At 45.3% G+C, this 13,183-nt stretch overlaps 1 protein-coding gene across 2 annotated transcripts; it reads left to right on the forward strand.

Annotated features, from left to right (window-relative positions):
- The first annotated feature begins 2,490 nt into the window (after positions 1 to 2,490).
- Positions 2,491 to 9,857, forward strand: SPINK2 (serine peptidase inhibitor Kazal type 2). 2 transcript variants are annotated; one of them, XM_043513841.1, is made up of 4 exons: positions 2,491 to 2,620; positions 2,684 to 2,727; positions 4,448 to 4,557; positions 9,686 to 9,857. In XM_043513841.1, exons 1-4 carry the CDS (start codon positions 2,557 to 2,559, stop codon positions 9,729 to 9,731), a joined length of 264 nt encoding a protein of 87 aa, XP_043369776.1. In that variant the 5' UTR covers positions 2,491 to 2,556; the 3' UTR covers positions 9,732 to 9,857. The 2 variants fall into 2 exon arrangements, with proteins under 2 accessions (XP_043369776.1, XP_038256974.1); XM_038401046.2 differs by having other exon boundaries at positions 2,527 to 2,727.
- The last annotated feature ends 3,326 nt before the right edge of the window (positions 9,858 to 13,183 follow it).

Consider the following 13,183-nt stretch of genomic DNA (forward strand, 5'->3'; position numbering starts at 1 on the left):
AAGTATCTACCAAGATGGCATGGATCTAAGTAGTGAGGCTGGTGGATTACTTTTGCTACTACATTCAGAGAAGACTATTGCCATTCTGTCTCTCGTAAATCTACTGTTGAAACCACTTGGGTCATTAAACAATGCCATCCAGGCATCTGCTACAACAGTAGTAGATCTTTGTCCAGCAATAGAAGCTACATTTGGATCAATCCGAGAGCTATCCATTGAAAAAGTACTGGAAGAAGCAAAGACTTCAGTCCAGAAGTTGAATAATGAAGGCATTTATATTGAATCCTTAAATGAAGAGGACAAGTAGTGTTTGTTAAGACAACTGAAAAAGTACACAGACTTGATTCTTAAAAATCTACAACAGCGACTTTTAGATTCTACTCAGTCTCTACGTATCTTTTACAGATCCCTGTCCTATAAAACACCGACAGTTGAGTGGAGTGAGGCGCTACCAGCAATGGGGCTGCCATGTGCTCAGGACAGAATAGAGAATTTGAACACAGAGTGGAATATCATATCATGAATGAATGAAGATTTGACTTCAACTTCTTTTTGATCATCACTAGTGGCTCGACTGGATCTTTGTGTTATGTTTCCTGGGCTGAAAGAAGTAGGAATTCATCTCTTGCTACTCCCAGTCACAACAGCTACAGTCGAGCGTTCTTTTTCATCATTGAATAGAATTGTGTGTTTTGAAAGAAGTCGCCTTCTATCTCATCATGTGAATGATCTAATGAGTATATCAATTGAAAGAATGGAAGTACCGGACACATGAGAAGCCACGAAAGATGAACGCATTGCATTTGAGAAGTTCATTAACAGAGTTGTGCAAAATTATAACAAGAAACCAAGAAGGATGTAGATGTAGTGCTTCATAGAAGTCTTGTTAATCTGTGTGATTTTAAAACTTGAGTTAAATCTATTAAAATGTTCATGAAACATTTTTCAGTTTTTACTAGGGTGCCATACAGCCCACCTTCACCCTCACGGTCTCACCCCTCATCAGTCCTGACACCCTCCCCTGTAAATTCAAACACCCCCCTTAATTTCAATTCCTGGGGAAAACACTGTCCGGAATGGCTCACAGCAGCCCAAAGCAGCAATTACAGCAGAATACTTGCTCAGCCCTGGGCTGAAGAAAGTGCCGGGCAGATGGAATCCTCAGGAAATGTCACGTTTAAACTCTAAGAAATCTCTACTGAGCATATGCAAATTGAAATTTTTCAGAAGCTTATAACTTGGCCAAATGTAGGTGGATTGTCATGAGGGTGGCAAAAGACACATGTCTGACACAAAGGCCACACCCTGCCAAATTTCAAGCCTCTGTTCCAAATCATAAGGATATAGAACTTCTCAAAGAATTTTAGCCTCATTCTCAGATACGGATGAACTATTTTGGCTAAAAATTTTCAGAAAAAAATGTAGCCTGAGACATGGAAAATTTCCACCCAAACAGTTAAAGTTTGGCAAAGTTATATACCAGGGTTGCCAAACTGCGGCTCGTAGCCGCATGTGGCTCTTTTACAGTTAAAGTGCAGTTGCCCACTTCCTCCCCCCCCACACACACACTCTCTGCCTACCAGAATAGGGGGGAGGGGAGAGTTTGGGGCTTCTGCCCTGTGGTGAGGCTTGGGGCTTTTGCCCAGCAGGGGAGGGGTTCTCGGGGGTCCAGCCCCACAGGGCACGGCTGACGGGGCTCGGGGCTTCAGCAGGCATGAGGCTGAAGCCCTGACCCCAAGCAGGTGCCTCCCATGAGGCAATTTGGCCACCCCTGTTGCACACAACTGAAAACAGGGTCTTATAACGGGAAGCAACCTTAATAATGAGTGGTGCTAGCAGCCCTGCCTATAATAAAATGTCACACTTGTCACAGCATTGAGCAAATACCCCCATCTCCTGCCCAGAAGGGAGGCAGTGCAGGACCATGCTCTATGGACTTGGATGCAGGAGAGCTTAGTTCAGTTCCTGGCTTGGCCACAGTTTCCCTGTTGTGAGCTTAGGCATGTAACGTCATCTGCTCTGTGCCTCAGCTTGGCCTCTGTAAAATGGGCACGGTGCCTTCTTGTGCGAGGCGGCCGGCTGCACTGATGGCTGGGAGGTGCTAGGGGCTGTATAAGGACTTGGACAGCTGGCATCTCTCACAAGGGAGTCACTGAATTTTGTGGGGTGCCGCACCAGGATGCCTCTACCCAAGCCAGCCTGGGGGGAAAGCTGAGCTCGGCAGCAAGGTCCCTGCTGCTCCCACAGGAGCCACTGACCCCCCTCCCCCATTCCCATTGTACCATCCCCCCACCCACAGGTGCCCCCGTCCCCCCACTCCTATTGGAGCCAGCGCCCCACCCCAACAGGTATCCCAGCCCCTCTACCCCACAGGAGCCACCTCCTCTCCTCTCCTCTCCTCACCCCCATGGGCACCACTGCGCATGCCCCCATCCCGCCGGGGGGGGTCCTCCGGGGGCGTGGTCGGTGGTGCAGGGTGGGCGGGGCGGCTTGTGACGCGGGGGGGCACGTGCCCTATAAGCGGGCTGCCCGCGGCGCCGGCCGCTGCGTGCGGAGATGGGGGCGCTGGGTCGCGCGGCCGCTCTGCTGCTGCTGCTGCTGCTGCGCGGGGCGCTGGCGGGTACCGGCGGGGGGCGGGGCCGGGCCGTTGCCATGGTAACACTGTGCCCCTCTTTCTTCGCAGGGATTCTCCTGCCGCCGCCCGCGCGGGCCGCCGCCGCCACCTGGGTGAGTGGGGCCGCGGCGTGGGGGGCAGCCCGCGACACCCCCGGCATCCTGCCCCCCTCCCCAGCCTGCCCACGGCGCGTGTCTGCGGGCAGTGGCAGGGGGCCCGTGCCCATCTCCCCGGCACGGGGTAAGACCCCGGTGCCCCCCCTTTTCCGTGCGGGGGAGCCAGGCCCGCAGTACGGCGAGAGCGGCCCCCCCCCCGGCTCCGGTGCCGGCAGCCCCGGCTCCCCTCAGCGGGCTGCACGCAGCCCCCTGCCCCAGGTACCTGGGGGTGTCGCCGCCTGGGCCGCTGGCGCTGGGAAGGCAAAGGCCGCTTAGCTTTGGGCCCTGTAACCCAGGCTGGGGGCGGCCTCCTTTGATGTAGTCAGTGCTCGACGCCCCCCCCTTCCCACCTGAGCCTGGCCGCCACCAGCTGCGTCAAGGCACAGATCCCGCAGCAGGGTAGAGGACGCGTCTACACGAGCTCTGGCGTCCCAGCTCTGCCAGCCGCGCCTGCCGTGTAGACACAGCCCGCGCCTGCGGAGGGCTTTCCCCATTGGGGTAGGAACAGCAGCTCCCTGAGCCGCAGGAGCTGGCTGGGTGGAAACATTCTTCCGTTGACCTAGCTATGCCCACGCCTGGCGCTAGGTCGGCGTAGGATTTTTAGCATGTGGCTTTCTCGCATCCCTGACCAACCTAGCTGTGTTGACTAACTTCACTGTAGGATTTTATAGCAAGATCACTAGCTCCAGATGGCTTATTCTCACTATAAAAACTCCTATTCTGGCCCTAAAATGGTATGCTAACGTGATTTTGAATGCTTTGTGGCACCTTAGAGACTAACAAATGTATTTGAGCGTAAGCTTCCGTGAGCTACAGCTCACTTCATCGGATGCATGCTGTAGCTCACGAAAGCTTATGCTCAAATAAATTTGTTAGTCTCTAAGGTGCCCCAAGTCCTCCTTTTCTTTTTGCGAATACAGACTAACACGGCTGCTACTCTGAAACCTATGATTTTGAATGGATTCCATCTTGCAGTATGCTGTTGATTTGTTAAGTGACCGTGTCTTCACTGCTAAAAATGTTGTGGTGGCTTTTTTAATCTGAAGTGCATGAAGAAAAGGAGGACTTGGGGCACCTTAGAGACTAACAAGTTTATTTGAGCATAAGCTTTCATGAGCTACAGCTGTCTCGAAGTGCATGAGCGATCCTGAGGTAAACACACAGTGAAGACAAAGTACTTCAGTTTTACCAGGAGGTAAATTTGTGGAGACCAGCCTTATACACCCAACTTGGGTTGACCTCTGAGTTTATTTTGTGCAAAAACTAAAACCTTTTGTCTCCACTGTACTTCTATTTTGGGAGAGCTGCTGTGCATTAGTTATCCCAAGGTTAAAAAACACTCCTTTTTTAGCAATGATGACTAAGATTCCCTTGACTGTTGAGCAGTATAAGTATTTAGCTAAATGATGGTAGGGAGCAGTTAGTATGTGAAGCCTGAAGTGATGAATTTCCACATAACTAGTAAAGTGATGCAATATTTCACAACCCCTCCACAAATTTTTATGAAATGTTGATTTTTATTTTGTATATAAGTACATTGGTATGCCATTGGAAGATGGCAGGATTTGTTAAATTGCTTAATCCAAAAGAGCAATCCAATTAAATTGCTTAAAGGTTTCCAAAATGCTGTTAGGAATTGCTTATCCTAGACTGTTTCATAAGTTTGTTTCCTCTCTAGCCAAAATGCTACTTGTATGGTTTGCCTGGATGTCCAAAGAACTTTAACCCAGTTTGTGGGACTGATGGGCACACTTATCCAAATGAGTGTGCACTTTGCCTTTCAAACAGGTAATTGTGTAACTCTGACACATCCTATCTTTTTTGTCTGAAGTATGACAAACTTTGCACTTAAAGTAGTGACTCTTTCATTTTCCAGGCTGCTTAACTGAAACAGACTTCAGCTCACTCACACTTCTTAAACTGATGTGTAGAAGTATTTCCTCAAATATTGATCTCCTATAGCACACTTTATGGTGTCACATGCAAGTGATATAGTTTGGATTCTATTAGCCACAGATGCTGGACGCTCACTTATGTATCCTGCAAAACTAGTGGCTTGTGTCAGAGCAGCAGCGGTGTTAGTCTGTATTCGCAAAAAGAAAAGGAGTACTTGTGGCACCTTAGAGACTAACACATTTATTAGAGCATAAGCTTTCGTGAGCTACAGCTCACTTCATCGGATGCATTTGGTGGAAAAAACAGAGGAGAGATTTATATACACACACACACAGAGAACACGAAACAATGGGTTTATCATACACACTGTAAGGAGAGTGATCACTTAAGATAAGCCATCACCAGCAGCAGGGGGGGGAAGGAGGAAAACCTTTCATGGTGACAAGCAGGTAGGCTAATTCCAGCAGTTAACAAGAATATCAGAGGAACAGTGGGGGGTGGGGTGGGAGGGAGAAATACCATGGGGAAATAGTTTTACTTTGTGTAATGACTATTTCCCCATGGTATTTCTCCCTCCCACCCCACCCCCCACTGTTCCTCTGATATTCTTGTTAACTGCTGGAATTAGCCTACCTGCTTGTCACCATGAAAGGTTTTCCTCCTTCCCCCCCCCTGCTGCTGGTGATGGCTTATCTTAAGTGATCACTCTCCTTACAGTGTGTATGATAAACCCATTGTTTCATGTTCTCTCTGTGTGTGTGTGTGTGTGTGTGTGTGTGTATATATAAATCTCTCCTCTGTTTTTTCCACCAAATGCATCCGATGAAGTGAGCTGTAGCTCACGAAAGCTTATGCTCTAATAAATTTGTTAGTCTCTAAGGTGCCACAAATACTCCTTTTCTTTTAGTGGCTTGTGGGAATTTATTCTGTTGTGCTACATAACTCCTGCTCACTGCTTGATAAGACTCAACACCCTACCAGTTCATCATAGAATTAGGGACCTATAGAACATGAAAGATATCCCCCAAGAGGGAGTGAGATGAAGCTATCCCAGCCTCAGAGGTGCTTTTACTATAATCTTTTTTTGGGCTCTAGACTTAAACCGAGCAGTTTCTTACGCAGGGAAAGTGGTTGAGTGAAGAATGTTGAGGGCATAGATGACTCGCCCCTCCTGTTACTGGGAGGGCACAGTCTAAATGGGAAGATGACCACCCCATGTGTCTCCTGTGCCTGGTGTCATCCTTGCCCTGAGCCCAGCCTGGAGCTCCTGTGTTCTCCCCCATCCCACCAGAATTACCTGGGGAGGGGGGCTTTTTCCTTCTCCTGATGCGCCTCTCTTCTCCCCCCCCCCCCCAGCATGTTCAGCTGCTCTTCCTGGCAGCCAGGCCTGGGTGGGGAGTGGGAGGGAGCCACTTCTCACACCAGCTGAAGCTGGCTTGGGTCACTGACTGTGCAGCATGGTGGCTGCCTGAGAGAGAGCCTGCCTGGGGCGGCGGCCCACCCCAGCCTGGCTGCTGGGGACAGGGGCTGAGACAGAGCCCCTCTCCCCTCCCCACCCCCCCGGCACTCTTCTGGCTCACTCAGCCCCTGTCCCTAGCAGCCAGGCCTGGGCAAGGAGCAGAGGGGGCCAGGCAGGCCACCACCTCAGCCAGGCTCTGTTGCAGGCAGCTGCTGCTCCGCACAGAGTAGCGATCCACGTGGAAAGCAGCTGGTCCCACCCCTTCTGCTCCCCACATGGGCCCGGCTGCCAGGGAAAGGGGCCGAGCGTGCCAGGGTCAGGCGCACTGGGAGAAGGACAAAGCAACTCTTCCTCCCCCATGCCTCCCCAATAGGCCAAGCAGAAAACTTGGGGGGGGAACATGACCCCACATACCCCCCCCATGCATTGCCTATGGTTGAGGGGGGAAATATTTTGTCCCACTTCATACCGTCTATACTGAAATCACAATGTGATTGCTGCTCGAGTAGCTAGCTTTGGTCCCAAAACAGTGAAGCTGCAGCAGGGCATACTTCAGCATGGACTCTACAAGGCCACCTGGAACACTGGATAACTACTTGCAGGCCTATCCCATGCTGAAATGAGTTCTGACGCAGCTTCACTGCTCTGGGACCTGAGCGAGCTAGATTAAAGCTAGCTCTGATATGTCTACTCAAGACATACCATCGATACCAGTCAGGGTGGATAAAAATCCATGATTTAAAAAAACAAAAAAACCCTCCCAATGATTAGTGATTTAAATCAAATCTACCCTGATACCAGTACTCGTATAATGAATATTTTAAAGGAGATTTGTTTCCCTTCTGTATTATCTGCATATTGTCTCAGCTTTAATACTTAACAAAAATTTTCTCCTGTTTACAACTTAGTTCCAGTGTATTTCTAAATAGATGAAATTGAGATTCATAAATAGGTTACTGCACAGCACCCTATCTTGTAAGGGTACAGAGAAATCCAAAAGAAGTTTCTAAGTGAAGTCCTGATTACTTTCCCTGTGTCCATTAAGAAGTAATTTATGGTGTCTAGTGATCTATACTGATCATGTGTAATTTTTATATGGTTTTGTGTGTGCATTATGGGATTCACACTTGATATAAATGAAATGGTACCTTAAACCCTCATATTTGATGGCTTATGAAATGCTCAATGTCTTTTGGACTGAAGATTCATGGGTATCAGCTTGAAAGTGGATTTGTTTTGTTTCATTACAACCCATTTGGCAGTTTGCTTACTTGGCTGCTTTGTAGCACACTGATCATTTGACTTTGTTTTAAAACTTTTGACTTTGAAATCCTTATTCATCAGTATGTTTATTCATACTTCCCTAGTTTAGCTCTGAAAAAACAGTAATATATATGCAGTAGTCAGTTAATTTCAGAAGAGTGCAGTGTCCAAATCTTCCAAGTTTCTCAGGAAGGAGAACAGTGGGAAGAGCTCTTACTTTCATACAGGAAGCTTGTATACCCTCTGACATGTTTGTTGCTTGACTTTTAGTGCATTTGAGCTCTGCTTATTGTGCTTTCTCCTGCACCAGTTATCTGCCACCCTCACCTTTGCTTAATTTAACTTAATGTCTGTACAGTAGTTTTAAGATGTTTACAGTGATTGGTATATCTTAAGTGGCTGAAATGACTTAGCAGATAGGTAAGTACATCCTATTTGAATAAGAAATAGGAGTTAGTAAGTTGCAACTACTACAGAGATAGTATTCTGACTGCAATGAATGGCAGCTTTGCAGTTCTCTTGTATCATCTATCAGAAAATCTACAAAAGCTTTGCAAACAATACTTTTGAGCTGCAAATACCCTTGTAAGATAGAGATTTGACAGAATGGGAAATTGACGCATGGAGATTGCGTGGTAAGCCCAAGATTTTACAGGAAGTTCGTAACAGAACCAGGGATACATCCCAGATCTCTTTACACTCTGTGCTCTCTTTTAACCATAAAATCCAGGTTTGTACTTTTTTTAAAGCTGAGCAAGTTTGGGCCTGGTTTATTCTTAAATGGGTGCTCAGATGAGAGTTGGATGATGGCAGTGGCTAATCTTACATTTTTTAAACTCTAGGGATCTTATTCTCATTTGCATTAAAGCCCCTTTACGTTGCTGTGGTGATGCAATAAGGCTTTTTTTTTTTTTTTAAACAGCCAGAGATGTCTAAAGTGACCTTAATGTAACTTAGAAGAAATCCCTGTGTCTTTCATATTGGTTTATGAAAACTATAAACAAAAGTTCAACTTTTCTAACATTGGTTGGATCATTTCAGCTCAGTAAGTGACTGTTACTTTCAGATAAAAAGATTTCTGATTCAGCCATTTGTAACATGAATTCCTCAAAAGTAAGGATGAGCATCTACCATTTGACTGCTATGATGAGTAAAATAAATCTTGATGTTCTACAGATGGCTTGATTCTGTTGTGGTAGAGAGGCCGTAATAGAAACTCCATCTTGTATTCACTATGGATCTTTGTATTTTTTAACCAATATGAATAGTTGAACAAACTATTTGTAAAAACTATAATCAACATTGTACTAAGGTGTGGTTATGGTCAGGAAAGTTACTATACAGAAACACCTTATTCCTTGTATCTGACTTGCACCTGTTTACTAACTAAAACAAGTTTTTACTCTTGTCAAAATGGAAGCTAGTCTGCTCTGTGTTTTTGACACAATTGCCAGTTCCAATTGTAAAACCTCATCACTTTAAGAGGTGGGGGGGAAGTCCAGCTTCTAACTCTTCTTATTTTCAGTGCAGTCAAAAAAACGTGATTCGTAAACAAAGCAAATTTAATATCATACTCCAAAACAAAACTCTGTTAGCAAACCAGAGAATGCAAAGTTAAGATCTCCCTTCAAAATGCTGAAGAGGGATACATGTGTAAAAGAGGCAGGGGAGGAGGAGAAATGACCTCCTAAAATGGGAATGCACTGTTCAAAAGATGTACCCCCGCCACCACCATTCTCCAGTGGTTTTTTGGACGAGGCCAGGCAGTTTTGCAAGGTTTAAATTTGGCTCCCTTTTCACTCCATGCATCTGAAGAAGTGGGTTTTTTACCCATGAAAGCTTAAGGCCAAATAAATGTTAGTTTTTAAGGTGCCACCAGACTCCTCGCTGTTTTTGTGGATACAGACTAACACAGCTACCCCTCTGATACTTTGCAGGGTGTGTGAGCCTGTCCTACAAGATGATGATCTTGGATTGACATTTTGGCATTCATTTTAAGCTTTCTCTATCACGAGTTAAAACTCCTCAGGTTTATAAACTGTTATCAAGTCTTGCATGGATGACAGATTCAAAAGTAAGGCGTTCTCTAATAAGTCATTTAAGCATGATGTATAAAACTTTATATTGTAGTTTTGCAGTAATATTTGCTGAAAATATCACTGAATGTGATTCTACTTGTAAGATGTAGAAAGAAGCTGAATAAAATTCCACTGTGGAAAGTGTGTTTTTGTTTGCCACTCTATTAGAATCTATTTTCTAATGTTTGCTTGGTTTTTTTTTTTCTTGTTCTGGTTACAGGGAAAATAGGAGGGATGTCAAAATTCGCTGGAAGGGATACTGCTAATATGGTAGTATTAAACTTTGAAGAATATGGAACAGAGGAAAGCCAGATTGAAGAGGAAACAGTGTCTTAAATTTGCTGTCTGTGTAGTTTAGTCTGTTCAAATAAAATGCCTATTTTGCGCTTATACCACTTTTGAATAGACATAATACCATTATTTTATTAAAATAGTAGTCATGTTTATGAATGTACCTGTAAGATTCATTTATATTCTCATAGTCTATATTTCTTTTTTCTTTGGAAGATACTACACTATTGAAGATTTCTGAATCTAATTTGATTTTATTATCTATATAGAATTTGTCTGAGATGGCATGGTTACTTCATAGAGCGGTTGAGGCAGCTTGGTATGTGGGGATCTTGCAGGTTATATTATACCATTGCTGCACTGTCCATGTGTCTAACCTCCCTAGGTGTGGCATAATTTTTACTTAGAAGACCACATTTCTAAGTGTGCTGTATGTTTCACATCATCCCCCTACCACTGCAAAGTCACTGGTATGAAGGTTTATTTTATTTTTTTTAATTAAAAAGCTAGGATAACTTGTTCTAGTTACAAAAAACTTTTACCTCCCCTGAGATCTCTGCTGGCTGCTATAGGCAGGGGACTGTCTTTTCCACACTGAATTTGCAGTACAGATTCTTCTTGGTGGTGTGTGGGCCCTAGTGGGAATACAGCTTACCTGCTGCCCACAATGTTTAAGCTTGTTTTGTAACCATTTGATTCTGTTGTTGAAAGCCATAGGTTTTTAATTGTCAGTAAGTTTTATACAACATCTATTTTTAGCTTTTATCAGTCTACACACTGCAAACTACTTGTGCACACTTTTCACTTTGATGTATGACTCCATCTTACTTTGAATAAAATATCTTGTTTCTGCATTAGGCAGTAGCAAAAGCAAAGTGCCAACTTAACATTCCCCACATTCAATTCTCACTATTATTAAATAACTTTACTAAGGTGGAAATGCATTAAGCTGATGTCTTACGATACTGTTTTTTAAAAAATATAATGTAGCCCCCGTGGGGAACATATTACAGTCTAAGCCCCTGATGCTGCATTAGGAACTACTAACGCAGAGCATCACGGGGGAGTCCATTCACTTTAATGAGTCTCTTCCTGGGCTCAGGAAGATGATAGCCAATTCCAATGCAGAATCTAGGCATAAACTAGTAAGTTAACTGTTTCAGAATGTTACCTGGTTGCATAGAAGGATTAAACGTTTTTTTTAAAGTTAGATATCTTACCGAGATTTATACTGTTAAACTGTAACACTAGTTATATAGGGTGATTATTAAATAGTTTCATACCCTAGAAGTGGGAACCTTGTTAATAAGGAACAAAAATTCAGACCAATAAAAATAAGTTCTTAGAATATGTGTGTCAGTGCGGCTCCCACTCTAAGTTGACCTGTGCCCCATGTATCCAAGCTCAGAAGCTTTTGAATAGCAGTGTCCTGAATGTTCTAGTTCCACCCAAAGGCACAAAGAACAGAGCAGCTGCAACCATCCTTTGGTTCCCTCTTACCACTGATGGCAGCTAAACAGAACAAGTGGAGTCCACCCATTACCCTTAGTCAAATCTACTTCTAGAGTAGTAGTTAGGGATAATTCCCCTCAAAATATTAGCCTCTTTCATTATGTTGTTCTGGTCATACCAAGAAAACCAAACACTCTAAACTAAATTTGTCCCTTAGCACCTCTATCCTTCTGTGCTGGGGTGTTTGCTCCATATATGTGAATAAAGAGTTGTGTCTGAGAGCTGAATTAGCTTGTGCATGTCTAGCTTTTCTAAATAGTCCTTATTCTGTTCTTTCACCACTGAGGGCTGCTCACCTCCTCCCCATACTGTGTTGCCCAGTGCAGCAGTCTGGGAGCTGACCCTGTCTGTGAAGACAGAGGCAAAAAAAGCATTGAGTACTTCAGCTTTTTCCACGTCATCTGGCCCTATGTTGCCTCCCACATTCAGTAGGGGTCCCACACTTTCCCTGACCGTCTTCTTGCAAAACTGCTTCACATGAAGGGCAGGTGGCAGTGAGGTGCCTCAAATTTGGAAGAGCAGAAGAGGGTAGATCTGCCTTAGAAGCTGATGCTTGCTCTTGAGGGTCTGAAGTTCACCTCACGCTGTTTGAGGCGATATAGCTTCAAATGGGTGTCCCTGGAATTGTTCTTATTCAAGACAAGACAGACAGCAGCTGCAGCCATAAAGGAGTAGAATTAAACTGTCAGAGGACAGAGGTTTAAGCCAGAGGGCTTCGACTCTGTCATGCGTTTAGTAGACTCACTGTTGGTACCCCACCCCAACTGCTGGCATAGCCACTCTTTCCTGTGTAGCACCCCCGCCGCTGGTCACTCTTATCCTGTGATGATCCACCTCATCTCAGGACTTGGCCCTCTGGCCAGGTCACATTTTAGTCCCAGCTCATCCATGGTAATAAATGTACAAAAGTTTCCCCAGACCTCAAGAACTCTGTGTAAGATCAAAAGCTTGTCTCTCTCACCAACTGCAGTTGGTCCAATAAGAGAGATTACGTCTTCAATGTGGTCTCTTTAAAAGTACAAGAGTCAAAAAATGCCCTGATGCAAAAGATCCTCTGACCCTTCTTGGACTATTCCTCATCCTCATCCTCCCTGTAAGATTTAGTCCTCTGCCCCACTCTGGGCTCCATAATTCTTACACTGGGCTTCTACACCCCTTTCTCAGTGCTGGTAGGAGAATCCAGGCACACCTCTGCTCTGAGTTCTGGACTAGGGACCCTGTATGAAATAGCTATGTCTGCTCCTTCATACACATTGCTGTTTCCCTGGGCTGCTTCTTACCTCCGAGCCCCTTGTTCTGCTTCGCTACAGTCTGAGCATAACACAGCCTCTGCTCTGGGTCCCAAGCCTTGGGCTTCTACCTAGGTCCTCACAGCTCCATTATTCTCTGCTGGAATGCTGGCCCTTCACCATGGCTTCTTTCCGGGGCCCATCACAGAGACTGATTCCGTCTTTGTGACCTCCTTCTGTCTGCCTTCCCCAGGCTCTTCCCTGAGAAGGAACTCCCTACCTCCTCTCTCCTGCATCTTCCCTATAGTGTCCACATCCTTATTTTATGAAAGTGACTAAAAGACAAAGCTACTAAAGGTAGCTTCAAAAGTTGGCACCCTCTCTCTGTGGCTACTCTTCATCTCCATCACCAGGACACACCTTTTCTTCTCCATCCAGCAGGAACCCTTCCTCTCTCAGCTCTTACAGGACAGGTGAACGTCTCTCTCATGCACTACAGACAAGAGCTCTCATTTTAGAGCTCCAGTGCATTCATCTCCAGCATGGCAATGGCCTGCTTAGCTCTATCCAAACCAGCCTTTCCTTCAGCCAACCTCTTAAATGACCTGTTTCTTTTCCCAACCCCATTCCTCTCCAGGAGATAAAATCCACACCTCACCCATTTCGAAGGCCTTGTTATACTATCG

The sequence above is a fragment of the Dermochelys coriacea genome, chromosome 4, assembly GCF_009764565.3.
Source record: "Dermochelys coriacea isolate rDerCor1 chromosome 4, rDerCor1.pri.v4, whole genome shotgun sequence".
Lineage (NCBI taxonomy): Eukaryota > Metazoa > Chordata > Testudines > Dermochelyidae > Dermochelys > Dermochelys coriacea.

Coding starts and splice junctions, on each gene's coding strand:
- SPINK2 (XM_038401046.2), top strand. CDS start 2,557: ATGGGGGCGCTGGGTCGCGCGGCCGCTCTGCTGCTGCTGCTGCTGCTG. Junction 2,728..4,447: donor GGGCCGCCGCCGCCACCTGG/GTGAGTGGGGCC, acceptor TTTCCTCTCTAG/CCAAAATGCTACTTGTATGG. Junction 4,558..9,685: donor GCACTTTGCCTTTCAAACAG/GTAATTGTGTAA, acceptor TTCTGGTTACAG/GGAAAATAGGAGGGATGTCA.